Source organism: Oncorhynchus nerka, linkage group LG23, assembly GCF_034236695.1.
Source record: "Oncorhynchus nerka isolate Pitt River linkage group LG23, Oner_Uvic_2.0, whole genome shotgun sequence".
In the NCBI taxonomy this organism is placed as follows: Eukaryota; Metazoa; Chordata; class Actinopteri; order Salmoniformes; family Salmonidae; genus Oncorhynchus; species Oncorhynchus nerka.
Window position 1 is genome coordinate 56,581,808 of NC_088418.1, and position 27,850 is coordinate 56,609,657.

The 27,850-nt window shown below is 46.2% G+C and overlaps 1 protein-coding gene and 1 long non-coding RNA gene across 4 annotated transcripts; one reads left to right on the plus strand and one right to left on the minus strand.

The window, feature by feature from the left end:
• Positions 1-78: 78 nt before the first annotated feature.
• On the minus strand, positions 79-24,321 carry LOC115124267 (golgin subfamily B member 1-like). Of its 3 annotated transcripts, XM_065008334.1 has the most exons (21): positions 24,231-24,321; positions 21,171-21,261; positions 20,381-20,560; positions 19,879-19,992; positions 19,537-19,704; positions 19,305-19,436; positions 19,088-19,201; positions 17,933-18,548; positions 17,766-17,842; positions 13,757-13,826; positions 8,000-13,208; positions 7,458-7,881; positions 7,123-7,356; positions 6,092-6,919; positions 4,333-4,505; positions 4,060-4,219; positions 3,487-3,657; positions 3,180-3,280; positions 2,344-2,415; positions 1,940-2,036; positions 79-1,626 (listed from the first exon to the last, which is right to left on the minus strand). In XM_065008334.1, exons 2-21 carry the CDS (start codon positions 21,249-21,251, stop codon positions 1,486-1,488), a joined length of 9,162 nt encoding a protein of 3,053 aa, XP_064864406.1. In that variant the 5' UTR covers positions 21,252-21,261; positions 24,231-24,321; the 3' UTR covers positions 79-1,485. The 3 variants fall into 3 exon arrangements, with proteins under 3 accessions (XP_064864406.1, XP_064864405.1, XP_064864404.1); XM_065008333.1 differs by lacking the exons at positions 21,171-21,261; positions 24,231-24,321 and having other exon boundaries at positions 3,487-3,621; positions 20,381-21,156; XM_065008332.1 differs by lacking the exons at positions 21,171-21,261; positions 24,231-24,321 and having other exon boundaries at positions 20,381-21,156.
• Positions 24,285-27,271, plus strand: LOC115124268 (uncharacterized). Its single transcript, XR_003862749.2, has 2 exons — positions 24,285-24,374; positions 24,555-27,271. It is a non-coding gene; the product is annotated as an uncharacterized LOC115124268 (long non-coding RNA).
• Positions 27,272-27,850: the final 579 nt, after the last annotated feature.

The following is a 27,850-nucleotide window of genomic DNA, read 5'->3' on the forward strand; positions in this document are numbered from 1 at the left end:
TGGACACAATTGTAGTCAAAACAATGCTGTTTGTTAATTAGTTTTTAAAATACACTTTCATTCCATAATAAACATCCATTTGTTTTCCCAATATATTTAATTTAAAAAAATAGCCCAAGAGTAACCAACACTTATCATACAGAGATTTGACACCAGATTGACTTTGCACCAGTTGTTTTCATGTCATAAATCATGTGTAATTCCCATTTTTTGTCTCGTCTTTCCACCCGTTATATTCTAACTGGTCCCCATCTTGCCCTATACTTCTCAGTGTGCTGTGCTGAAAAACACGTATCATCATCATCATCACATTTCAATCTGTACAGCACAGTACAAGGTCATTTACAATAGAAGTTAACAGAGGACAAGTGAGTCACAAGATGTGTAGTGGGACAACAAGAATACGTTTTTGACTAGTTATTTTCCCCAGCAGTATTGTGTTCACCATACATTGTAGTAGATTATGCGGTTTGAATGCATAAGCAATAAATAATGCTAAATTATAGGAATCATAGATTGGATGGACATTATTTGTAGTGTCACAGAAAAAACACCAACACGTTTTCATTTGGAATGGACAACATTACACCAGAATGGCAAATGAATCTGCCATAAAATCAATAGAATAAAACCCTCATCTGTGCACCAATGGCAGAAATTGGGGAATTGATTGGATAACCCCCACATCCAGCACATACATACTGTACATACGACATACAAATACTACAGGAGTCAAATATGCCAATGACGGTGCTCTCTCTTTAATTAAAGAGAAAACGAGAGGAAAAAGACAAATGAAATAAATAGATGTTTGTGGGAATGTGGTCATAGCAGATTGTACACGTTTCAGTTGGTGTCCATTGTACGTGAGAACATAGGAGAGAGAGATCTGAACAGATCCACAGATCCTAACCCTCATTCCATCCAGACATGAAGTGATCCTTTATTCTCCTCATTTAAAGGCACCTAAACCACCACTAATATAAAACGGTCTGAAAAACTAAACACCGTGTAAATCTACTGTATAGTGTCATTTCATGTTAGTTCCCCCAGGTACATTTAAATATGTATAATATCCACGTCCCTTTATAGAAGTCTAACAAACAACAGTTCTGAGGTAGTGCAATACTGCTTCTCATTTCCTCTACAATAACATTTGACTGATCATGTACGCTAATGGTAACATATTAAATATTGAATCAAATCAATGATGGCAGAGGATGTTTTTGACTCCCAGTATATAAAAAAACGTCACTTTGGTTAAGAGGCTAAGACACACTTCCGTAATATTTTTGTTGTATCAAAAGTGCATGGTCCGTGTGGGTATGTGTGTGTGTGTGTGTGACGAGTCCTCTCCTATTCTACAGTATTGAATGTAACAATAATATGATATCGGTCTTGGAGAGGGGGAGGGAGGGTCTGTGTCACATGTCTGTTATCTCTCCATCTCTCTCCTCTCCCAGTCTCTAAGGGGTGGAGGGGGCCCTAAACATAACCCCCCAGGCAGAGCAGTAGCAGCACGTGCACGGTGAGCAGGTAGAGGGACACCAGCAGGGGTGTGCGCTGGCGAGAGCAGAAGGACACGCGCAGCATTCTCATCAGGCCTGGCCTGTTGCTCCCCCGAATCTGATGGAGAGAGAGAGGGAGAGAGAGAGGGGAAGAGAGAGAGAGGGAGAGGGAGAGAGAGAGAGAGAGGGAGAGAGAGAGAGGGGAAGAGAGAGAGAGAGAGAGAGGGAGAGATGGAGAAATGGAGAGAGGGAGAAATGGAGAGAGGGGGAGAGAGAGAGAAGTATAGACAGTTACAGGAGGCAGTAGTAGTAGTAGTAGTAGTAGTAGTAGGAGGAGGAACAGACCATTCTTACATGACAATGGTGAATGGACATTTCATCTTCAGATATGTATCCTGTGTAAATAATCCAGGGTGTTGGTTGGTACTTACTCGGGTGACAGAGCCTCTTGGTGGCTCAATGAGGACAGATGTCTCAGAAGCAGAGAACTGCCCTTCATGGGCCGACTGCCATTCACCCTGGTTGATCCTACGGCAGGTGAGCGAGGAGAGAGATACTGAGTAAATACTGTCTGACACACACAGGAAAGCACTCCGATAAGTTCCAACACAAATATGCCAAACGATGACTTGAGGCCAATAATCCCATTATCAACACAGTACCTCTACAAATCTAAGAGCAGAGCATCTCTATAGAGCCTGACAGTCACAGCAGCGAGCTGACATGCTCATTCCTCATTAGAATCATACTGTGTCAGAGTGTAGAGCTGTAGGGGAAGGCAGAGGATGACCTCTGTCATGTGACGGGAGACACTAAGCTGTGATAACTCTCTTACAGTTTGAGGCGGTCCTGGGCGGCCATTAGCTGCTCCTCCACAACCACCCTATACTGCTGCTCCTCATCCAGTCTGACAGGCACAAAGAAAGGACACATTAGTATGTCAGACATGCTTGCGTTATCATGGGCTGGGGCTGTCTGGTGTTGAATGGGTTTGTTGTGTCTGTTCTGTTTGTTATTGTTCATTTTTTGCATGTGTGTTTTGGTCATTGGTAGAGAGAACATGTGTGTGTGTGTACTGTATACGTGTGTGTTTTGGTCATTGGTAGCGAGAACGTGTGTGTGTACTGTATACGTGTGTGTTTTGGTCATTGGTAGAGAGAACGTGTGTGTGTACTGTATACATGTGTGTTTTGGTCAATGGTAGAGAGAACGTGTGTGTGTGTACTGTATGCGTGTGTGTTTTGGTCAATGGTAGAGAGAACGTGTGTGTGTGTACTGTATACGTGTGTGTTTTGGTCATTGGTAGAGAGACCGTGTGTGTGTACTGTATGCGTGTGTGTTTTGGTCATTGGTAGAGAGAACGTGTGTGTGTACTGTATACGTGTGTGTTTTGGTCATTGGTAGAGAGAACGTGTGTGTGTACTGTATGCGTGTGTGTTTTGGTCATTGGTAGAGAGAACGTGTGTGTGTACTGTATACGTGTGTGTTTTGGTCATTGGTAGAGAGACCGTGTGTGTGTACTGTATGCGTGTGTGTTTTGGTCATTGGTAGAGAGAACGTGTGTGTGTACTGTATGCGTGTGTGTTTTGGTCATTGGTAGAGAGAATGTGTGTGTGTGTGTGTACTGTATGCATTTTTAAAGGGGGGTGTCGTGGGGTTGAGAACTGGTACCTGCGCTGGAGCTCTTTAAAATCCACCCTGAGGCTCTCGCTCTCTGAAGGGCCACTGTGCTGCTGAGGAGCTCCGGGGGCACTGTCCACTTCCCCTGTCCCCTGGGGGCCACAAAAAATAGTAAAAATCACTAAACATTGTAGAAATCCCTATGGTAGAGTGTTAAATTGCTCCAGAGATGTCAATGTGTAAATCTAGTTCCTCTGTGCCATAGTGGACATATTATCTTTAAAAACATATATTCAGTATGTATCAACTAGGGACAGTGAATGAATCAGAGCAGAGTGATATCCAAGGGCGTGCTGACCTTGCGCTTGTCTTCATGCAGTTCCTGGAGCTGCCTCTGGAGGGCAGTGCAGCGGCTCTCTGCCTCGTCTAGCCTCTGGGAACTGCCTTGGAACTGGGAGGAGAGATGGCGGTTCTCCTCAAACACATGTGAGAGCTGAGGAGAGGGAGGGACAGCAACGGGCTCAGCAGACTGTACACACACACACACACAACCAAAAGACAGAAGAACGAAGAAGAAGCAGAGAGGAAACGATGAAAGAAAATGGACAAGGGGCATGCAAGAGAAATGAAGAGGAAAGAGCCAGAGGGAGACACAGAGATGGAATATGTAATCATCTAATCCAGATTCATGAAATGAAGTAACTTTCATCCAACCATGTCATTTAGTATTGTAAGTCAGAGGGTGATCAGAGGTAGTTGTCAGATTGGTCCAGAAAAAGGTGATTTCACTGCACCTTTTATACCCGCTGTAAACTGTGTACGTGACAAATACAATTTGATTTGGACATGAACAGCAGTCTGCCATCTCACTAATGCCTGGTCCATGTACAGTCGTTATCAGTTTCAGATTTAGAGGTATCCTCCTCCTCACCTGTCTCTGATGGTGTTCCTCCGGTGGTTTGGGCCTGGTGGCGCGGGCCTCCTCCAACATGGCACCGAGCTGGCGCACCTGCTGGTCACGGTCTGAGAGAGTGGCCAGGGTCTGCTGCTTCAGGAGCTCTGCCTGGGCCTGCCAGTCAACCTGCTCCAGCCTAGAGAGAGACAGATATACCTATGTAGCCAAGGCATAGACACTCATATACCTCTGATTAACAATGTTTGGATTTTAAATAACATAAGCAGCTCTTAACGAAGTATGTCTCACCTGAGAATTTCTAGTTCCTGGTTCTCCCTCTGCCTCAGGTTGTCTAGCTCCCTCATCCTGTCCACCATCTCCTCAGCCCTCCTCCTCTCCTCCTCTAGCTCCTGGCTGAGTCTAGACAGCTCTCCTCCTCCCAGTCGAGTGAGCTCTGAGTGCTGCCGTTGGAGCTGTTCCAACTACAGGACAGGGAGAAACAAAGCTTGTGTTACTGTGGATACTGGTATATGAAAACACTATATACAGATAAGTTATGACATCACTACCATTGTGGTTGTGTTAGTAGTTGTTATGACGTTGGCCTGTTGGGAGAGGTTTATGACCCCCATAAATACCTTTCCCCCTTTCTCGCTCTACTTTATAGAGTTGACTCTTGTAAAGCCTTTGTAACATAGAGAGTCTGGTAACATCAAAAGGTGGGAAACGGAACCATATTTCGGTAATCCAACCAGTTGGAAATATGTGTTTGATGAATATGATCTCAGATCAGTTGTTGTCTGAGACATTACTACTAATGACAGGATGACAAACTGTATCTTGGAAAGTCGACACATTCTAGTTATCAGACTTGAAACTATTTGTGAAAAGATTAAATGTAATTTTTAGCTTCTTAAATGAGAGAACGGCTTGTCATAGAGAAACTCTGCTCACTTAGAGGCCCCGCCCAAGTGAACAGACATTGGTTATAAACTATGAAACACGCCCTTCTCGTCACCCCGATATAAGACCGTTAACGAAATTCCAAATTTCTGTTCCGAGGACGTGAGGACGACGGTCCTACGTTAAAAGGGCTCAGATAATAACCTAACGAAATTAGCATCGTGTTCAAGGTGAAGGTGACGATCGACACACCGAAAGGATGAATTTCGACCATACCAGCCAGAATATAGCACGAGCTTAAAAGTATGGCAACTTGGTATGAACTTTGAACTCTTATTCACTCCTAGCCGTTGAGTTAGCAGCAGCCGCTGTAAACGTGGACTAGGAAAGGACGGACGACGTATCCAGTCTAACACACAGAACGATACTACAACGTATCCAGTTTACCACCAGAGACATTCTTCAGAGAACAAGAGATCCCTGCTGGGCAATCAGCATCTACGACCAACCTACTGAAGCGCAGCTCAGAGTAAATATTCCTTGCATTTTCTTTTTCCAAATGGGCGGTTATTTAGAATGCATAAGATTCTGTATTTATGATAGATTAGCTTCTCCCTTTGTTACTCAGTCTTCCCGCGCTTTCATTCAAAACCCAACCCCCTTTCTCTGTGTAACCAGCAATCATATGTATTCCATCCGCAAGGGACATTTTCCTTTATGACATAATTTGTAATCAATGTCTGATCTATTCTGTGTAGATTTAATTCTGTGTTATTTAGGTATTTTGTAAATAAATAATTAAACCAAATGATGTATTGCTGATTCAACTTGTTAGCCAGGGTTTGTGAAGATAACCAAGAATTTACAACTTTCAGATGAGACTGAATAAGGTGACGATTAAATATTGACTGATATTGAGGTAAAAGATTACCAGGTCTTTAAGAGTTTATTCAGAAGATAACAGCTCTATAAACATTATTTCGTGGTGCCCCGACTGTCTAGTTAATTACACTTACATGATTAGCTTAAATCAGGTAATATTAATTACAGAGAAATTATTTTATAGAATAGCATGTCATATCATTTAATCTGGCATAGCCAAAGACACGACATAATGCTTTTATGGAATACTTTGTGTTAAATGGAGATAACTCTGGTTGATTACCAGTCTCTCCCTGTCGTTCTGCAGGGCTGACAGAGCGTTCTTCAGTCCCCACACCTCCGCAGTGGATCCTCCATGGCCTGTGGTGGGTGTCTGCTGGCCCCCTGCCCTGCTCATCTCCTCCAGTCTGAGGCTGAGCTCCTGGGCCTGGCTGAGTGCCTGGTCCCTGCTGCCCTGCAGTGAAGCCATGGCCTGGCCGAACGCCTGGTTCTGGGCCCGGAGCTGGCTGGCCACCTCCCTCTCCTCCAGCAGCCTCTGCTCCATGCTCAGCAGGTCTCGGGCCAGCTCAGCCACCCTCTCGGCCGCTGTCTCCGATTCCGTGCGCGTCACCCCTCCCTCCCAACGCAGTTCTTTCAGCTCCTTCTGCCGAGCCTCCTGCACCTCTCTTTCCTTGGCAAGGCTCTCCTCCAGGCTCTCCACCTGGGCCCTGGCAGCCTGCAGCTGCTCCCTCAGCTTCTCTACCTCCGCCCCGGGAGCGTCTCTCAGCTGCCTGTTTCCACTATCACCAGCCTGGCTGAGTGTCTCCCTCTCCACCGCCTGAACAAAAGCCTCCCCTCCCTCCAGGCTCTTGATCTTAGCCTCTAGCTCAGCTCTCTCCTTCTCCAGGGTAGTGATGCGCTCCAGCTGGCCGGACAAGAGCTGCTTGTGCTGGGACTCCTTCATGGTGAGGACCTGGGTAAGGTCGTCCCTGTAGCCGTGAAGCTGGGCAGATAGCTTGGCCTTCTCTGCGTGGAGGTCGTCCCTCTGGACCAATAGGGAGCGCAGCTCCTCCTTCAGACTGTTATTCTCCGCAGCAGCCTCCTGGATCAGAGCGTCCTTTTCCATCATCACCTGGGACAACAGACCCATTACGTAGAGGGATGGGTTATACAACTGGGGCACGAGGAAGACATTCTACAGTACTATCACTGCATACAGTTTCAGCATGTCGATGACATGCGTGTACATAAACATTTACTACCGGTTTACAGAATCTCTTCTTGACCTGTCATTTATGCCTCTGTACACATGTTGACATTGTTTTTTTTTTAAACCTGCAGATGTTTCTCCTCCAGCTGTTTGTACATGCCAAGTACTCTGTCTCTGTCGTCCTGTAAAGAGCCCATGGCCTTGGTGAAGGCGTCCAGCCTGGCTTTGCTGTGGCTGCTCTCCTCCTCCGCCTTCCGCAGCCGGTCCTCCAGACCCCGCACCTCCTCTCTCCTCTGCTCCAGCTCCTTCTCAGCCTCCTGGGCCCTGGCGTCAGCCTCCCTCCTGGCCTCCTCTGCAGCCTGGGTGGAGCAAGCATGTAAACAGTCAAGAAAGATGCAGGGGAATGGGTTTAAACATTTTCATTGTCATAAAGCAGAGATGAAATAACAGTGATGCGTACCTGTGTCACGGCCTGCTCCTTCTCCCCCAGCAGCTCTACCTCTCTCCTCTCCTTCTCACTCAGCTCTGTCTGCAGGCTCTCTGTCAGGGTCTTGGAGGAGCGCAGGTCTGTCTCCAGTTGTTCCATGCTCAGGCCCAGCCTCCTCCCCTCTGCTTCCCTCTCCTTCAGCTGGGACCTGACCTCATTGGTCTCTCCCTGCAGCTTCCCAACTGCCTCTTCCAGGGCCTGGGTTCTGTGGCGGAGCCCCTCCGCCTCGCTCTCTAGGGAGGCCAGCTGGGCGCGAGCATCAGCCAGGGAGGTCACGGTCTGGGCTAGGGACTTCTGAAGCTCTCCCCTCTCCTGCTCCAGGGCAGCTTGGTTCTCACGGAGCTTCTTCTCTTCCTGCTCCCATTTCAGCTGCCACTGCTCGTCTGCTTTCTGCAGTCTGGACAAAAAATAAGAAATAAACACATTACATAACACAGCACAGTGTATCACAAACCTGGCAGGAAATTGGGGCAATTTAATTAATATACTTTTTCAGGAACAGTAGCCATTTTTACCTGTCCACTGTAAGCTGTAGCTCTTCTCTCTGTGCGGTCTCTTTCTGCAGCTTTTCAGCCAGATCTCTGGATCGGGTCTCTCCCTCCCGCACCTCTGCCTCCTTCCCCTGGAGGGTGCTGTTGAAGCGACTCTCCCACTGCCGGGTCTCGTCCAGCACGCGGTCCCTGTCGTCCTGCAGGGAGGACATACAGCGCGAGAAGGCAGCTAGTCGGGCCAGAGACTCATCGAGGCGGGCCTGCATCTGCTGGGCCTGTCTCTCAGCGGTGTCAGCCAGCTCTTTTGCCTCCCGGGTGGCATCCTCCTCTCTCTCCCTCTCCCGGTAAGACTCCTCCAACCTCAGCTCAATCTGCTTCAGCTCAGCTCCCAGCCTGAACCTCACAGAGTCCAGGCTCTGCTCTGCTTCTGCTTTCAACTCAGCCTCTCTCTGTAGAGCAGTCTGCTCACAGGCTCTCCTCTCAGTTTGGGCCTGGCTGGCCTCTGTCTGGGTCTCAACCAGCTGGGCTTTGCAGCTAGATAGCTCAGCCTCAGTCTTCTTCAAAGCGTCTGTGACTTTGGTCCTCTCCAGATAGGCTTGCCCAAGCTCTTTGTGGACCTCGTTGCTGCCCAGTTGCAAAGCCTTGCCCTCCCTGGCCATCTCGCTGATCCTTTCCTGGTACTGGATGCAGTCCTTCTGCATCTGGCGCACCTCCAGCTGCTTCTCTCTCAGCAGCTCCTCCAGCTGCTTTGCCCGACTCTGGCTGCCCTCTTTCACCCTCTGGGCGGACTTCAGCTGCTGCTCCAGCTCCCTCTGCTTCCCTGACTCGGCCTCTGCCTCAGCCCTCTCTCTCTGGGCCTGCCTCTTGTCCTCCTCCAGCCTGGCTGCCCGGTCCCTCTCGCTCTCGGCCAGGGCTTCCAGTTCGGCCCGCTCCCTCTCCAGTCTCTCCACCTCCCGCTGCAGCTCCGCAAGGCGCTCCCGGCTGTCTGCCGCGTCCTGCTGGTAGCCGGCGATGCTGCCATTCAGCTGGGCCAGCTGGTTCATCAGACGCTCCTCTAGGTCGTCCTTCTCTACCTCCAGGCTGCTGTGGAGCTCCTGGAGTTGGGCTTCCCTTTTAGAGCTCTCCTCCATCAGGCTCTGTTCCTTATCTTTACTCTCCTGAAGGAGCTGCTCCAGAGAGGCTAGTCCAGCCTTGAGTTCAGCCTCACTCTCTTGCCACGGTTCCCTCTCTGAATGTAGGGCTGCCTCCATTTCCCTCCGTTTTCCCTCAATTACGGTCTGTTCACTTTCAGACATGTCCGTCTTCACTGGCTCCTCTCTCTGGTTCTGTTCCTTTTCTTTACTCTCCTGAAGGCGCTGTTCCAAAGAGGCCAGCTCGGCAGTGAGTTCAGCCTCGCGCTGTTGCCTCAGTTCCCTCTCTGACTGTAGGGCTTCCTCCATTTTGCTCAATTTCTCATCAATTAGGGCCTGTGTATTTTCAGTTATTTCGGTCTTCACCATCTCCTCAACAGAGGGCGTTTCAGGTGCAGCTACCTCAGACTCTATGGCCTGACTATGTGGCTCTATATCCCGAGGCTGGCTCTTAACTGGCTCTTGGGTAGTTTTAGTCATGACTGTACTAGACTGCTGGGTAACAATAGTCTCCTCCACTACATCATCAGAGCTGGGGGTTTTATCTGGGGCTAATCTGTCCCCTTTCTCTAGCTCTTGGGCTAGTTGCTCCCTTAACTCAACACCCTGCTGTTCTAAGGAGTCCCTCTGTGCCGTAGTGGCATTCAAATCAGCTTTCAGAGCCTCAAACTCTTCTTTGAGTCTTTCAAGTTCTCCTTTGAGTGCCTTGTCCTCTCTTCTTATTCCTTTCTTTTCATCCATCTCTCGGAGTCTCTCATTCTCCTCCTCTAAATCCATGATTTTCTGCTGCTTGGTCTTGGCAAACTTCCTCATCTTGTCTTTGACAGTGTCCACCTCTTTCTGGGCCTCTTCTTTCTGCCGTTCAGCCTCCTGCTTGGCTGCCTCGTGGGTCCTGGATCTAGCAACAAGCTCCTTCCTCTCCTGCCTAGCAGCTTCCAGCACACGTCTCACACGCTCTGACTCATCACTCACGTTCTCATAGGACTTTAGCAGAGTCTCATACTCATCCTTCATCCCATGCACCTTCTCCTCACATTCTCTGCATGCCCGGGCAGCCTCCTCCTTGGCAGACTCTGCCTCTCTTTTACAGAAGTCTTTCTCTGTCAGCATACCCTCCATGGCCAGCTTGAGGCTCTCGCAGGACCCCCCAAGGCTCTGGTTCTCCACCAAGGTCCGATCGACCTCCTCTATCAGCCTCTCTCTTTCTGCTCTCAGCTTCTCCAGCTCGACTTCTCTAGCATCCATCTTCTGATGCAGTTCAGTGATGACTTTCTCAGTGGAGGCCAACTCTTCTTTCTGGCTTCTGTTCTCTTTGAGGGCCTCTTTGCGGGAGATAAGGGCAGCTTTGAGCTTCTGCTGAAGCTGCAGGATCTTGGCTTCGCTGCCCTTCTCTTCCTCCTGCTTCTGGTGGACCTCGGCCTCCAGTCTCTGGCTCTTTTCCTTCTCTGCTCTCAGGCCTTCCCGCAGGGAGGCGATCGACTGGTCCTTCTCATACACTGTCTCTTGCATAGACTGGAGGAGAGAGCTTTGCTCACCCAGCTGCTGGCTAAGCTCCATGATCTCATCGTTCTTGTTGCTCAGGAACTGCTTGAAGTCCTCCACCTCTGTCTGCAGGACGGCAATAGTGGAGTCTGAGGCGGCTCCCTTGGCCGCAGCCTCCAACTCTGCTTTCACAGCTTCTGCATAGGTCTGAGCCTGAAGACACTTCTCCCTCAGAGCCTCCAACTCCTCATAGACATGTTCAATCTGGCTCTCCTTCTCTCTCAGGGCCTGCAGCTCTTTGCCCAGCACTAGAAGCTCACTTTCCCTGAGTGACAGGCTAGCCTGGCTCTCCTGCAGTTGGCTCTCCAACTCTGTACAAGATGCCTTCTCAGCCTGGACCTCTTCTTTCAGAGCTTGTAATGAGGCCTCAATGTCAGCTGAAAGTAGCTGAGAGGGTTCCTCGGCACTGGTAATGGGTTTATCACCTTGTTGTTGTTGTGCTTCATTCTCAGGAGCTGAAAATTCCACCCAGTCTTCCTGGACCCAATCTCCTGCAGCTGGCTTCTCAATCTTCTCCACTGCAGCATTGGTCTCCAGCTCGGCATGTACTTCCTTCTCTGTGCTCCCCTCTTTCTGTGCCTGCAGTTTCTCGAGCTCTCTCAGTCTAGTCAACAGCCCATCTCGTTCACCAACCTGCTCCTCCAAACGCTCCAACAGCCCATTGTAGTCTTCCTTTTGTTGTTTAAGCTGTTCGCGGTGGTGCCTGTCCTTTTCTTTGGCCATGCGGATGGTTTCTTTGCGAGAGTCCTGGGCCTCTTGGAGTTTCTTTTGCAGTGTTTCGCAATCTGACTCCGGTGAGGCCACCTGGGACTGCAACCCAGTGATTTCAGATGAGGTGTCAGCCTCTAGAGTCTGCTGAGCTCCCTCACTCAGCCTTCTGGTCATTTCAAGTGTCTCTTCCAGAACCTGATCTTGCTGGCTGATTTTCTGTTCCAAAACCTCCATGACCTCTTCTTTGGACCTCAAGTCTTGTCTGAACTCTTCGAGAGTAGTCTCAATTGCCATATCCTCTTGTTTTCTGTCTTTTTCTAAAGCTGGTACACTTGCAGGGGCTTCCTCCGTTGCTTTCCCTACTTGTCCTTTCCTTTGATCTGCCTCTTTCTCAAACGCCGCAACTTTTTTCATCAGCTCTTTGCGCTGCACCAGGGCTGCCTGCAACCTCTTTTTAATGGTGGCCACTTGGGTTGTCAGATCCTCTTTGTCCTTTCGCAAATTAGTGAGCTCATCACCATCCTCTACATGACTCTCCCCTGTCGCTTTCTCATTTTCTCCAGCTTTCTCAAGCTCAATTATCTGCTTCTTCAGTTTCTTGACCTCAGTGCTCATCAGGAACATCTCCTCACCGGTCTGGAGCAGTTTGGCAGACAAGCCGTTGCTCAGCTCCATCATCTCCTGCTCTTTCTGGGTAATATGCAGTTGCAGCTCGTTAATCTCAGTGTCCCTCTCAGACAGTACAGCTTTGGCCATGTCCCTAGCCTGAGAGAACTCCAGCAGGCTGGCCTCCATGTCTTGGAGCTTCTGCTCCAGCCCAGAGGAAGTGATCTCCCCTTCTTCCAGCTGGGTGCTCAGCATCCTGGCCTGGCCCTCCTGCTCAGAGAGAGAGCGCTGAGCCTTGTCCAGGTCTGCCTGCAGGGCCTGGATCTTCTGCTCTTTGGAGCGGCCTTCTGTCTGCAGGCTGTCCAGCTGCTCCTCCAGGAGATGCATCTCCATGCTCTGCCTCTCCAACTCAGAGCCACTGTGCTGGGCCACCGTGTCCATCTCTGACCTGGCTGACTGGAGCTCTTCCTCATATCTCTGGGCCTGGGACTCTGCCTCATCCTTGGCAGCTACCAGGGACTGAATCTCTTCCTCAAGGCCTTGGGTTCTCTCCTGTGACTCTGAGGCAGCCTCTCTCAATCTCTGGAGCTCAGCCATGAGCTCACTGTACCTGTTCTGCATCTCATCTGCCAGGGCCTGGGCAAACACCTGTCCAGGGGCAGAGTCAGAGAGGGTCGCCCCCTGCTGTCTGAGGTGCACCTGTACAGTCTCACGGATGATGACTGATGAGGACTCCACCTGGACTGTGGATGTTTCCTGCTCAGAGCTGTTCTCTTCCCAGGATTGCATCTGGAGCTGGCCAAAGCCCTGCAGTATGGGAGGCGACTGCTGACCTTCATCTTGGTTCACAGCCTCTAGGAGGGTCCAGCTGCTGTGGGCCACCTCGGAGTCACTGCTCGTGACCATCTCATCAGAGGAGGCCCCCTTAGATTCTCCGGGAGAGTCAGACTGGGATTCAATGAGCTCTGGACTGCTCTCGTTATCAGCGGAGACTGACAGGCTTGACCTATCCTCTGCCACCAGGGTGGTGTCCTCCTCTCGCGTGTCTTCTAGGAGGTCTGGCAGCACTGTAGGACTGTCGCAGGGGGCCATGGCAGTGTCCTCACGCTGGTCTAGAATCTGATCAGAGATTACCTTGAATGCATCATTTGAGCCCCGCTCTTCAGCCAGCACAAGACTCTCTCGCAGGGCACCCAACTCATGGTCTTTCTCCAATAGCTGCTGCTCCAGAGCCAATATTTGGGCTGGGGAAATCAATAAAGATGAAAATTAATAGCCAGCCTAATAATCACACAATGCACAATTAAAACAGATATTTGTCATGTACCCCGTGCAGGAACTAAAATCCGATCCTACCACTGGCACCTCCCAGTAGTTCATGACTAGACCTATATATTATGGATTCATTCAGATTTTTGCTTCTAAAAGATAACAATTGAGATGATTATTGACATACTGTCAACATACTGTCAATAATGTTAACATGTCTACTAAACCACCAGTCTTTCAGGTTTAGTCACAGACAGTAAAATGGGTAAGGCCTGTAACCGCATCTGCGTCACTATGCTGAACTCTGTTGTCAGCGAGGCCTGTGACAGCACAGTGTCCAATCCTATGCAAACACATCGATAGAGGGTGTGTGTGCTGCTGGCAGGATGTATGACTGGTCCTGGTGGTTGGCTTTCAGATGTATGACTGGTCCTGGTGGTTGGCTTTCAGATGTATGACTGGTCCTGGTGGTTGGCTTTCAGATTCAGAGAATAAAAACACATCTTAAAATAGGTCTCCTCACCCTTTTCAGCATCAGTCACGTCTTCCACAGCCGGGTCAGTCACACACTGGACCAATGACTCACGAGCAGCCTAGGAGTGAAAAACAAAGGCCTTAGTTATTTCTGAACACACAGAGGGTGTAAACCTTATGACTTAATAATAGATAAATCCCATTGAAGTGGGACTACATTCAAAATGAAGTGAGTTAACAGTTTCACACAGCTGTAATGTAGTTACACAATAGTTACACTGTAGTTATGATGAGCCTGGGTGTGAAGGTCAGCCCAGGGCTGCAGTCATAACAGAGGATCAGTGGAGAGGCGATTAGCATTGCCTTGACCCAAATGACAGGAGGACATTCTGCCTCAGCATTATTAAACCCAACCGCTGTCTCTGTCCCTCAGGCTGTCCCCTCTGAGATAGATCGTGGCCGACTGACCTGCCCCAGTAGTCAGGGCAGAGACCAGAGAGACTTCCCCACATGAATAAGCATGTGTGACACTCAATGTGCTGACTGGGAAGTCCTCACAGCACAGTGAAATAACAGCACACCAATAGATCATTTTGTATCAGACTGTACACACATACAGCACAAATGTCTATTGGGGGGTTTGTCGTTTTCTATTGTGACTACGCACTGTCAGCAATTCTGTTTGGAAAGGGGATTGTCTAACAATTAGATTGAACATACAGCGCCTTCAGAAAGTATTCACACCCCTTGATTTATTCCACATTTTGTTGTGATACAGCCTGAATTAAACATTTATTCAAATGAAAATGTTGTGTCACAGGATGACACACAATACCCCATAATGTCAAAGTGGAATTATGTTTTTAGACATTTGTCTAATTATTTAAAAATGAAGATCTGAAAAGTCTTGAGTCAATAAGTATTCAACCCCTTTGTTATGGCAAGCCTAACTAAGTTCAGGAGTAAAAATGTGCTTAACAAGTCACATAATAAGTTATCATGGACTCACTCTGTGTGCAACAATAGTGGTTAACATGATCTTTGAATGATTACCTCATCGCTGTAACCCACACATACAATTACCCCTCAGCCAAGCATTGAATTTCAAACACAGATTCAATTACAAAGACCAGAGAGCTTTCCAATGCCTTGCAAAGAAGGGCACCTATTGGTAGATGGATAAACATTGTAAAAGCAGACATTGAATATCCCTTTGAGCACGGTGAAGTTATTAATTACACTTTGGATGGTGAATCAATACACCCAGTCACTACAAAGATTTAGGCATCCTTCCTAACTTAGTTGCCGCAGAGGAAGGAAACCGCTCAGGGATTTCACCATGAGGCCAATGGTGACTTTAAAACAGTTAAAGTTTAATGGCTGCGATAGGAGAAAACTGAGGATGGATCAACAACGTTGAAGTTACTCCACAATACTAACCTATATAACAGAGTGAAAAGAAGGAATCCTGTACAGAATACAAATATTCCAAAACATGTCTGTTTGCAATAAGGCATTAAAGTAAAACTGCAAAAAATGTGGCAAAGTAATGAACTTTTTGTCCTGAATACAAATGGTTGCGTTTGGGGCAAATCGAACACAACACATCACCGAGTACCTCTCTTCATATTTTCAAACATGGTGGTGACTGCATCATCTTATGTGTATGCTTGTCATGAGCAAGGACTAGGGAGTTTTTTAGGATACAAATGGAAGAGAGCTAAGCACTGGTAAAATCCAAGAAGAAAACCTGGTTCAGTCTTCTTTCCAACAGAGACAGATTCACCTTTCAGCAGGACAATAACCTAAAATACAATGCCAATTATAAACTGGGTGGGTCGAGCCCTGAATGCTGATTGGATGACAGCCGTGGTATATCAGACCTTATACCATGGGTATGACAAAACATTTATTTTTACTGCTCTAATTATACTGGTAACCAGGTTTTAATAACAATAAGGCACCTCGGGGGTTGGTGATATATGGCCAATATACCACAGCTAAGGGCAGTGTCTAGAAACTCTGCGTTGTGTCGTGCATAAGAACAGCCCTTAGTCGTGGTATATTGGCCAAATACCACACCTCCGCTTGCCTTATTGCTTAAATATACACTGAGTGTACAAAACATTAAGAACATGCTCTTTCCATGACATAGACTGACCAGGTGATTCCAGGTGAAAGATTCCTTATTGATGTCTCTTGTTAAATCCACTTCAATCAGTGTAGAGGACAAGGAGGAAACAGGTTCAAGAAGGATTTTTAAGACTTGAGACAATTGAGACATGGATTGTGTATGTGTACCATTCAGAGGGTGAATGGGCAAGACTAAATATTTAAGTGCCTTTGAACAGGATACGGTAGTAGGTGTCAGGCGCAGCGGTTTGTGTCAAAAACTGCAACGCTGCTGGGTTTCACACTCAACAGTTTAACATGTGCGCTAAGAATGGTCCATCACCAAAAGGACATCCCGCCAACTTAACTTCTTATGGATAGGGGGCATTTTCACATTTGGATGAAAAGCGTGCCCAGAGTAAACTGCCTCCTACTCAGTCCCAGATGCTAATATATGCATATTATTAGTAGTATTGGATAGAAAACACTCTGAAGAGTCTAAAACGATTTGAATGATGTCTGTGAGTATAACAGAACTCATATGGCAGGCAAAAACCTGAGAGAAAAATTCTAACCAGGAAGTGGGAAATCTGAGGTTTGTAGGTTTTCAACTCAGCCCCTATTGAATATACAGTGGGATATGGGCCATATTGCACTTCCTAAGGCTTCCACTAGATGTCAACAGTCTTTAGAACATTGTTTCAGGCATCAACTGTGAAGGGGGACTGAGTCAGAGGTCTGCCAGCAGCCTCGGTCTCGTGACGTGCGGTCATGAGAAAATTACCTCTCGTTCCATTGCTTTTCTATAGACAAATTAATTCTCTGGTTGGGACATTATTAAACATTTATGATAAAACATCCTAAAGATTTATTCTATACATCGTTTGATTTGTTTCTACGACCAGTAATATAACTTTTTGGAATTTTCATCCGACATTTCCGCTGGACTTGCCCGCGCCTCATGAGTTTCGATTTGTTTACTAAACGCCCTAACAAAAGGAGGAATTTGGACATAAATGATGGAACAAATCAAACATTTATTGGGGAACTGGGATTCCTGGGAGTGCATTCTGACGAAGATCAAAAGTAAGTGAATATTTATAATGCTATTTCTGACTTATGTTGGCTCCAACATGGCGGATATATTCTTGGGTTGTGTATGTCGTCTGAGCGCCGTACTCAGACTATTGCATGGTTTGCTTTTTCCGTAAAGTTGTTTAAAAATCTGACACAGCGGTTGCATTAAGGAGAAGTATATCTTTAAATCTGTGACTAACACTTGTGTCTTTTATTAATGTTTATTATGAGTATTTCTGTGATTTGATGTGGCTCTGTGCAAATTCATGGGATGTTTTGGAGGCAAAGCCAAATGTAATCTGAGGTTTTTGGATATAAATATGAACTTGATTGAACAAAACATACATGTATTGTGTAACATGTTGTTGTCCCGGGAGTGTCATCTGATGAAGAATATCAAAGGTTACTGATTCATTTGATCAATATTTCTGCTTTTTGTGACTCCTCTCTTTGCTTGGAAAATCGCTGTATGCTTTCTGTGACTAGTTGCTGACCTAACAAAATGATATGTTCTGCTTTCGCCGAAAAGCTTTTTTGAAATCGGACACTGTGGTTGGATTAACAGGAATTTTATCTTTAAAATGGTGCCTAATACTTGTATGTTTGAGAAAATTTAATTATGAGATTTCTGTTAGACAAAATAGACAAAGAACATTAGAGAATCTAGCAATGGGTACAACAGACTGAAGAGTCTGGTAATTTGGGGTTCACAGAAAATAAACCATATAAGCTATTTCTCCCAAAGTACATTTTCATGTTTATTTTCTTGTTATTACAGGATTCAAAACAAGCTTATAACATGTGTTACCTTCATTCATTTAGTAGTCGTAACAATCTCCTAAATTAATTTAGTGCGTCTGACTGCTCACCATTCCAATTTGCTGCTCCAGCTGTTGTATCCTAGCAACTGCCTCTTCGCCTTCTGCGGTGCGCTTATCCAGTTGTTCTGAAAGAAAAACAAAATGATTAAATATGCTGCAAGCAAGCCGCTTGTTAGGGTATCATGAATGCTTGATAGTGTATTCGGTTCCCTTACCTTGCAATGTCTCCATGGTGTGGGTGACCTGGGCGCAGCGTTCCTCGCTCTCCCTCTGCTCCACCCTCAGCCTCTCCAGCTGGGCCTCCAGTGTACCCAGGCACAGGGCCGGGTCGGTGGGAACAGGGATGTCCTCCTCGGCCCCTTCTCCAGCCAGAGAGCGCAGGCCTGTCAACAACTCAGCTAGGGCCTCTCCTGCCCTTTGCCCCTCTCCATACTCCTCTCTTAAGGCAGCAAGCTCCTTTTCCAACCTGGCTACTTCTCTGTTGGTCACTTCCTCCCGCTCTCTAGTGGCCCACTCCAGTTTCACTGTCAGGTCCTCCATCTGGGTTGATCTGTCTCTCTCTGAAGCCTCCAGACTGGCTAGCTGGGCTGCTCTGTCCCGCTCTGAGGCCTCCAGACTGGCTAGCTGGGCTGCTCTGTCCCGCTCTGAGGCCTCCAGACTGGCTAGCTGGGCTGCTCTGTCCCGCTCTGAGGCCTCCAGGTTGGCTCGGAGGACCACCAGCTCTGCCTGGGCCTGGCTGGACCACCCAGTCCACTGCTGTCTCTCCTCCTCCCTCTGCCTGCCAGCCTCAGCCAGCTCCTGCTCCATCTGGCGGAACTGAGACGTGAGGATCTGCAGAGAGAAGGAGGCAGAGAGAGAGAGAGCGAGATAGAGAGGAAGCGAGAGAGGCAGCGAGAGAGAGGAAGAGAGGCAGCGAGGAAGAGAGAAAGAGAGGCAGAGAGAGAAAGAGAGGCAGAGAGAGAAAGAGAGGCAGAGAGGGAAAGAGAGGCAGAAAGAGAGAGAGAGAGAGAGAGAGAGAAAGAGAGAGAATGAAGACAGATGAAGGCGGGGACGGTAAAGTCTACAATGAGAACTGCTCGGCTGTGCCAGTAAAGCAGTGATTTTGCATTTAGATGAGAAATGCATCTACTCCTCAGCCCTTATGTAACATGCAATTTGTCAATCAACAAATGTACTTACTCAGTCAGTGTCACTCTGCTGTCACACTAGTACCTTGGTGAATAATGTAATACAGTACTCTGTGTCAGTCTCTTCAGATGGGCTCATTTTGCACAAAGGGTGCATTGTTATTCTATTGTGGGGCCTTCATTGAGGAAACACCATTCCCACTATGGCTCTACACTGACCAGGACAGTAGAGCGTGTCTGTACCTGTTTCTGCTGGTCGGCATTGTTCAGCTCCCCCTGCAGCATCTCCAGCACCTGGCAGCGTGACCGCATGGCTTCCTCCTGCTCCTCACAACGCCGCTGGGCTGCACGTAGAGCCTAGCAACACACACACTAAAGGCTTGGGTACAGGCTAAAAACAGTGTATAGGACCTGGCCTGTGTGAGGGAGTGTAGAATGAGTCAGAGAATGAAGTTTGTACCTGCTGCACCTGCTGCAGCTCAGCGTCGTTCTGGCTCTGCACTGTGACCCTCAGCAGCTCGTCCTCATGCTTCTGGATCTGCTCCTGGAAACGCACGTCCTTTTCACAGACAACTGCCTGAAGCACACGAACCTAAACGCATGACACATCTCTGCAGTCAGCTGACGGGCCCCTTTTAAACAATCTGGAACCTTTTAATTGAAAATGGTTTGAGTGACAACGAAACTGGCACCTGCTCCGTGTGTACGGCTTCCTTTTCACACAGGGCCTGTTCGGACATCTGGAGACGCTCCTCGAGGTTCTTCGCCAAGGTCGAGACCTCACTGAGCTGCTTCCTCAGCTCCTGGAGTTCCTCATCCACAGCAGGAGCTGAGCTGGTGAAGGAGCTGTCTGGAGAGCTCTTCAGGAAATAGACAAGGATTTCAAAATGTTATTGATGACAAAATAGTCTAGTGTAGACCAAACTGGCTGTAAAGTATCTACAACATTTTAACTCTATACATTACAGCTAAAATACACATCAGAACAATGCTTATTGAACATGGAGTTATTTGAACTCGGCTAAAGGACTTACTGCTGCTCCCTCCTGCCCTTTGAGGTCAGTAATTTGTTTGTTCAGAGCAGCCATCTTGGTTTTGGCCTGCAGCTTTAGTTTAGTGAAGCGTGCCTCCGCTGTCTCCCTTTCGCTCTGTAAACACACCAACAAAGACAGCATCGAAACTTGTAGTCCAGCAACAACAGCATAATCTCAGTAGATTTCTGACGACAATCTTTATTTGACAAGAAGTGCATCAAATATGAATATTTCATGATCCCAACCCACACAGGACAGAAAGAAAATCTAAGCTATGCATTGAGGGCACATCCATATAAAACCACTGCATTCATGTCTCACACACACACACGCATACAAAGTCATAGCAATACACATAGGCGCACGCACACGCGCACACACACGCACACACACACACAAGCCAACACACAGGCCAACACACAGGCCAACACACAGGCCAACACACAGGCCAACACACAGGCCAACACACAGGCCAACACACCCAACTGTACCCAGGCCTCACCTTGAGCTGCTTTTCAAAGGTGGCCAGCTGGCTGTCCTTATCTCTGACCACCTCCTTGAGATGTACTGTCAGCTGCTCCAGATGGGCCAGCCTTTCCAGGGGCTCCTCCTCCACCCCAGGCCCAGACTCCTCAGGGGCTCCGGGGGCATCTCCAGGGGGGAGTTGGGGGACCAACATATCCTGCAAAAGGGCCGCAGAGAAGAAGAGTGGACACAAATATGGGGACTTGGAGAACATTAAGGCCTGCAACGGTGATCCGTTAGAGCAGGGTTTATCAAACTGGGTCCTGGGGTCCCCCTCCCCCTCCCCCTGGGTGCACATTTAGGTTTTTACCCTAGCACAACACAGCTGATTCAAATAATCAAAGCTTGATTTTATTTTTAATTTTATTTTTATAAATGTATCCGTTATTTTACCAGGTAAGTTGACTGAGAACACGTTCTCATTTACAGCAACGACCTGGGGAATAGTTACAGGGGAAAGGTGGGGGATGAATGAGCCAATTGTAAACTGGTGATGATGGTGATTGGTTATTTGAATCAGCTGTGTAGCGCTAGAGCAAAAACCAAAACGTGCACCCAGGGGGACCCCAGAACCGAGTTTGGGGAACCATGTGTTAGAGTGCTGATCAGTTTTGCCTTTTAGATCACAATGGATCGATTATTATGGACAGAGAGGAGCTGATCCTAGTTAAGCACTACACCTCACACAATTGATAAATATGGGCCCAGGACAGAAAACATGTGCCATGTTATGTAAGCTTGTGAGGGGTTGAGGGAGTCTCTCTTACCTGAGGGGCTCCATCGGGGGGCTCGTCCCCAGACAGCTCCTGCAGGACGTTGGTAAAGCCCTGGGACAGCCGGCTGAGCATGTAGCCGAAACTGGTGGTACAAGACAGAGTTTTGACATTGAGGGTTCTATCTCAATCAATCATTATTTATAAAGACATTTTTGTATCAGCAGTTGTCACAAAGTGATTATACAGAAATCGGATCAAAAAAATCTCCATGGAGTTTTTATGTTATGATTCACATTTCTGTGTATAGAATTTATTTTAAGACAAAAACATAGATTGACTCAAATAATCAATGGCAATAAGTGCAGTGGAAGAGAACAATTGAGACCAGTGAAATCATAGAATGAGGGTTCCTGGACAGTCAATCAGTGGAGGCCCCTCAGAGGACCATCCTCAGCGAATTTCATAAAAAGTAGTGAAATATAAAAAAAGTTGATCCATTTTCGATCAAACTATACTAAATATATTCACGTCACCAATAATTGATGAAAACACACCATTTGCAATGAAGGTCGACAGTAGCCTCAGCAGCACTCTGTATGTTAGCACCATGGTGTAGCTGGAGGACAGCTAGCTTCTGTCCTCCTCTGGGTACATTGACTTCAATACAAAACCTAGGAGGCTCATGGTTCTCACCCCCTTCCATACTTACACAGTAATAATGACAACTTCCAGAGGACATCCTAGAAACCTATCACAGCATTTACTGACATGTTGTCCATGCAATCAAAGGATCAGAGAATGAATCTAGTACTAAAAGCATAAGCTACCCCTAGCTAGCACTGCATAAAATGTGGTGAGTAGTTGACTCAAAGAGAGAAAGACAATAGTTGAACAAAATAATTTATTAAAAAATTAAGGAAAAGCGAGAGAGATATTTTGTTGTATTTTATTTTGTTACTTTCATTTACATAGCTAGCGCATGCAGCTAGCTAGTTTAATGTACTCAAACACCTAGCTCAAACAAAGAGGGATGCTATGTTAGCTAGCTGGCTATGGCTAACCAACACTGGATTTCTTCCAAGTCAAGGTAAGCTTTTTAAAATATTTTTTATATATATAATTAGTAATTGCCACCGGGCCCACCGGTTCTTAAATGAAGTAAAACTTGGATAGGAATACCTGAACTTGTCCAATAAAATTCACATTTTTAACTGTTGGAATAATGATTACTCCCTAAATTAGCTAGAGGCAGGCAAAAGTATGGAAGGCGGTATTTAATGTGTCACTGTCTGTCACCTTGATTCTCTACCTTGTAAACTTTCATTCATAGGCTAGGTTGTAGCAACCTCACAATGGGTATCGGGAAAATTAGAGTATCATGTAGTAGCCTAAACCTATAGATGTTGCATTGCGGTGATACAGCCCGACAGGATGCTCTAGATTGTGCATCTGTAAAAGTTTGTGAGTGTTTTTGGTGACAAGCCAAATTTCTTCAGCCTCCTTTGTTTTGTTGACAATAACCTCACAATCGATGTCAACAAAACAAAGGAAATGATCGTGGACTTCAGGAAACAGCAGAGGGAGAACCCCCCTATCCACATCGACGGGACAGTAGTGGAGAGTGTAGTAAGTTTAAGTTCCCCGGAGTACACATCACGGACAAACTGAATTGGTCCACCCGCACAAACAGCGTGGCGCAGAAGGCGCAGAAGCGCCTCGTCAACCTCAGGAGGCTGAAGAAATTTGGCTTGTCACCAAAAGCACTCACAAACGTTTACAGATGCACAATCGAGAGCATCCTGTCGGGCTGTATCACCGCCTGGTACGGCAACTGCTCCGCCCATAACCGTAAGGCTCCAGAGGGTAGTGAGGTCTGCACAACGCATCACCAGGGGAAAACTACCTGCCCTCCAGGACACCTACACCACCCAACATCACAGGAAGGCCAAAAAGATCATCAAGGACAACAACCACCCGAGCCACTGCCTGTTCACCCCACTATCATCCAGAAGGCGAGGTCAGTACAGGTGCATCAAAGCGGGGACCGAGAGACTGAAAAACAGCTTCTATCTCAAGGCCATCAGACTGTTAAACAGCCATCACTAACATTGAGTGGCTGCTGCCAACATACTGACTCAACTCTAGCCACTTTAATAATGGAAAAATTTATGTAATAAATGTATCACTAGCCACTTTATATGTTTACATACCCTACATTACTCATCTCATATGTATATACTGTACTCTATACCATCTACTGCATCTTGCCGATGCCGTTCGGCCATCACTCATTCATAAATGTATATGTACATATTCTTATTCATTCCTTTACACTTGTGTGTATAACGTAGTTATTGTGAAATTGTTAGGTTAGATTACTTGTTAGATATTACTGCATGGTCGGAACTAAAACCACAAGCATTTCGCAACACTTGCATTAACATCTGCTAATCATGTGTATGTGACAAATAAAATTTGATTTGAGCTGTTTGAACGGAATGGGAATGACAGTCATCCAATATGCTGTAATAGAAATAAGGCCATGCTCATAAAAAAATGTATCATCCTCCCTCATCTTAAACGGCACCGACCGCCACTGCATTCAATCATCCTTTGTGCCAATAATATACCTGTGGCAACATACATTAACGGGCATTATTGTTATTGTTTTGTGACCCAGATAGTTCGTGCAGATGGCCTCGAGGTTCGAGTGTCACCGGAAGAGCCGAACACTACCGAACAATAGGGCCATTCGACTGCGGCTGCGTCATTTCGTTTTGCCCACTACTCCTGAACAGCAAAGATTATAGGGAGAAATGGATGGCTTACTTTCTGAACAGTTTGACAGTGCTGTCTCCAACCATAGTAAGAGTATTTGATGTATATACATAAATCGGAATGATGATGCTGTATTGGTTGCGCTTGTATAAAAACAGCGAACGAGTTACCTTTTCAGTGCACGTAGACAAGCAGCTAGCTAGCTGGCTAACAAGGATAACAGTAATTGGCTAAATATATCGCTGTGCCTTGTTTTTTTGGAGCGTGTGGCAGCTGTTCTAAACTGCAACTCTGGGAATGGTGTGCTGATAGTTGAAAGAACGAGGGACTAACCTGTATGAGTGTTTCTCAGATACCGGTTTCTGCTTTTTATTTGAAGAATCTCCTCTGCTGTATTTCTGTGCATAGCCACATCACCAAAAATCCCGGAAACAAAACTTGCAGAGCATCGATTGGCCAGTGGAGGATTGCACAACAGTAAGGGGATGTCTGTAAATTCCGACCGTTTACCATTTTACAATAGACTGTCTTATTATGGACAAATGTGCAACATGCGCCAAAACGCTTTTTTTTAAAAAGATAATGTTTTGGTCTTTTTATACCATGATTAACCTTCTTAACCATTTTCATTTGTAACCACACAACTGAATTTAATAGGATGGGGCCGGGTCATGACCCACGAGTCAATCTGATTATCAACAATGGAAGACAACTTGGACGAAGCCTTCTTCTACTTGCACACTACACCACAGTGTTTGTGACCTTTGTGAGTCGCTCTGTGAACTGGTTCGTGCAGATGCTAAAGTGGACCACACTGTTTGCACGGTACACTGTGTCAGTCTTTGACTCTATCTACAGACACCTGCATTGGTGGCGTAGAAGGGGCGGTGGAGGGGTTGCCAAGCAGATCTGCCCCAGCCCTGACACAAAATCAGGGTGACCAGAGTAAACATGTCAAGTTTCTTTAAAACTTGAAGAAGTCTTAATGATTTAATTGAGAGATTTAACCTTAGCACTAACCGGACAGCCTGCTCAAGACATCAAATCGGAAGATCTCACTGCTCTTTTGGGAAAATGAAGTGCAACAGTGGTGAGAGAGTTGAAGTAGAATGGAAATAGCACCTTACTGAAGTCATTCATTTCATTGTTTAATTCCTTACTAAAATTCGTGTTTTACAGTATATGCATGTATCGGTTGCATGTGTATTCCTTGTACTGTAATGCCAATATGAAAGTTACATGTTTGAATTTTCATATCATAAACTGCTAGAATAATGTTCAAGGAAAGCTTCTCCAAAACCACTAACAGGAGGGGAAGAATCGGGCATTAAACACACACACTCATTAAAGACATCTCTGGTATTATAACACTTTTCTAAAGGGGATAACGTCAATTCAACTACACTACCCACCTATGAACTGCCATTTGTAACATGTATAGGATGTACAGTATAGGGGTCTAACTAAGCAGCTATTTTGTCCCACAGCCAGCTATTCATGTGACTGTAAATAACTGAGAAGTATGCTTCCAGGGCCACCGGACAGGGAATGGGTCTTTCACATTCTAATCTCGGCACCCAGAACCAAATCTAATCGATTACATTTATGTTCAGTCGGTCTCAAGACTATTCCCATTCCTGCATTATACTGTCTATCAGTAATTCTAACCACTATTGAGTTGAACGAATACAGAATTGTCTTTATCTATGCTTGTTTCCTTTTATTATTGTATTATTTTTTAAACTTATTTTATTTGTAAAAACTGTTAAAATACTATATGAATGGCAGCATTGTGTTCAAAATCATGCCAACAATAATCCCTACAGTTGGAAATGTGTTGATGGTTGTCTGTACTTAAATCACTATTTTAATCACTCATATACACCAAGTATACCAAACATTAGGAACACCTTCCTAATATTGAGTTGCAACCCCCCCTTTTGACCTCAGAACAGACTTAATTCGCCGGGGCATGGACTCTTCAAGGTGTTGAAAACGTTCCACAGGGATGCCAACGCTTCGCACAGTTGCGTCAAGTTAGCTGGATGTCCTTTGGGTGGACCCTTCTTGTTACACACAGGAAACTGTAGTGTGAAAAACCCAGCAGCATTGCAGTTCTTGACACAAACTGGTGTGCCTGGCACCTACGACCATACCCCATTCAAAGGCACTTAAATATTTTGTCTTGCCCATTCGCCCTCTGAATGGCACACATACACAATCTGTCTCAAGGCTTAAAAATACTTATTTAACTGGTCTCCTCCCCTTCATCTACATTGATTGAAGGGGATTTAACAAGTGACATCAATTAGGGATCATAGCTTTCACCAGGATTCACCTTGTCAGTCTGTCATGGAAAGAGCAGGTGTCCTTAATGTTTTGTATACTCAGTGTATCCCACAGGTGTCAAACTCATTCCATGGATGAATGAGTGTCTGCGGGTTTTCGCTCCTCCCTTGTACTCAATAGAGGAATTAAGGTCACACAGCGAGTAACAAACTCCCCTCACCTGGTTGTTTAAGGCTCTATTGAAAGGAAAAAACAGAAACTTGCAGACACTCGGCCAGCCATGGAATGAGTTTGACACCCCTGGTCTAGACACAGCCTTTAAAAGATGGAAATCTGCATTAGGGGAAACGGCACCACAGTTCCTGTGTTAGAGGTGGGCAGCGTGATGAAAAAAACAATTGCAGTACACATTCTGCTGTTCTATCTCACGTGCAATGATGTGCGAGGGGAAAACAAGTATTTGCAGTAACTTTTGTTGTATACTGAACAAAAATATGAATGCAAAATGTAACAATTAACAATTTTAATGAGTTACAGTTCATAAGGAAATCAGGCAATTTAAATAAATTAGGCTCTAATCTATGGATTTCACACGAGTGGGCAGGGGCGGAGCCAGGCCCAGCCAATCAGAATGAGTTTTTCCTCACAAAAAGGCTTTATTACAGACAGAAATACTCATCGTTTCATCAGCTGTCCGGGTGGCTGGTCTCGACGATCTCACAGTTGAAGAAGCCGGATGTGGAAGTCCTGGGCTGGCGTGGTTACGAGGCTTGTTGGATGTACTGACAGTACTCTGTACTGTAGTCTAAGTAAGACACTTCTGACTGTAGGATGTGCCACAATGTTCTATGTGGGCCTAAACACCACAGTTGAAGTACTTTATTGTGCATTATGCTAAATCCACTGCTTGTCTGGCGTCAATGTTACTGTTGCACTGTATGGAGAATCAAAGTCTGGCACTGTAATACAGATAGTTTATGCTTGCAGAAAGCATTGTCTTGTGGTCACAATGAACTGATTAATGACCTGGTCCTACTTGGTCTATGAATGTGAAGGAATCTCAATAAACCAAACTAAAAACAGAACTGACATTCTTCACTATTTTCTTCCCTTTCCAGTCAAATGCCACACAGACACATGATCATGATTGATGTAGGCTTGCAAATAGGTGAGATAACATGAAATGATTCCAGATTGTTAGAGAACTTTGTCCCCCTAAGAGCTACAGTCTGTCGTTGCTGTTTTAATAAATCTTATGGCTGCAGGGGCAGTATTGAGTAGCTTGGATGAAAGGTGCCCAGAGTAAACGGCCTGCTCCTCAGTCCCAGTTGCTAATATATGCATATTATTAGTAGTATTGGATAGAAAACACTGAAGTTTCTAAAACTGTTTGAATGATGTCTGTGTATAACAGAACTCATATGGCAGGCAAAAACCTGGGAAGAAATCCAAACAGGAAGTGGGAAATCTGAAGTTGGTCGATTTATAACCCAGCCCCTATTGAATACACAGTGGGATATTGGTTGTTGCACTTCCTAAGGCTTCCACTAGATGTCAACAGTCTTTAGAAACTTTGAGGATTCTACTGTGAAGTGGGACCGAATGAGAGAGGAATGAGTCAGGTCTGCCATGAGCTGACCATGTACGTTCACATGAGAGGGAGC

Coding starts and splice junctions, on each gene's coding strand:
- LOC115124267 (XM_065008332.1), bottom strand. CDS start 20,701: ATGTGCACCCAGGGGGAGGGGGAGGGGGACCCCAGGACCCAGTTTGAT. Junction 19,437..19,536: donor AAGCCGTACACACGGAGCAG/GTGCCAGTTTCG, acceptor TCATGCGTTTAG/GTTCGTGTGCTTCAGGCAGT. Junction 4,506..6,091: donor AGAACGACAGGGAGAGACTG/GTAATCAACCAG, acceptor CCTGTCCTGTAG/TTGGAACAGCTCCAACGGCA.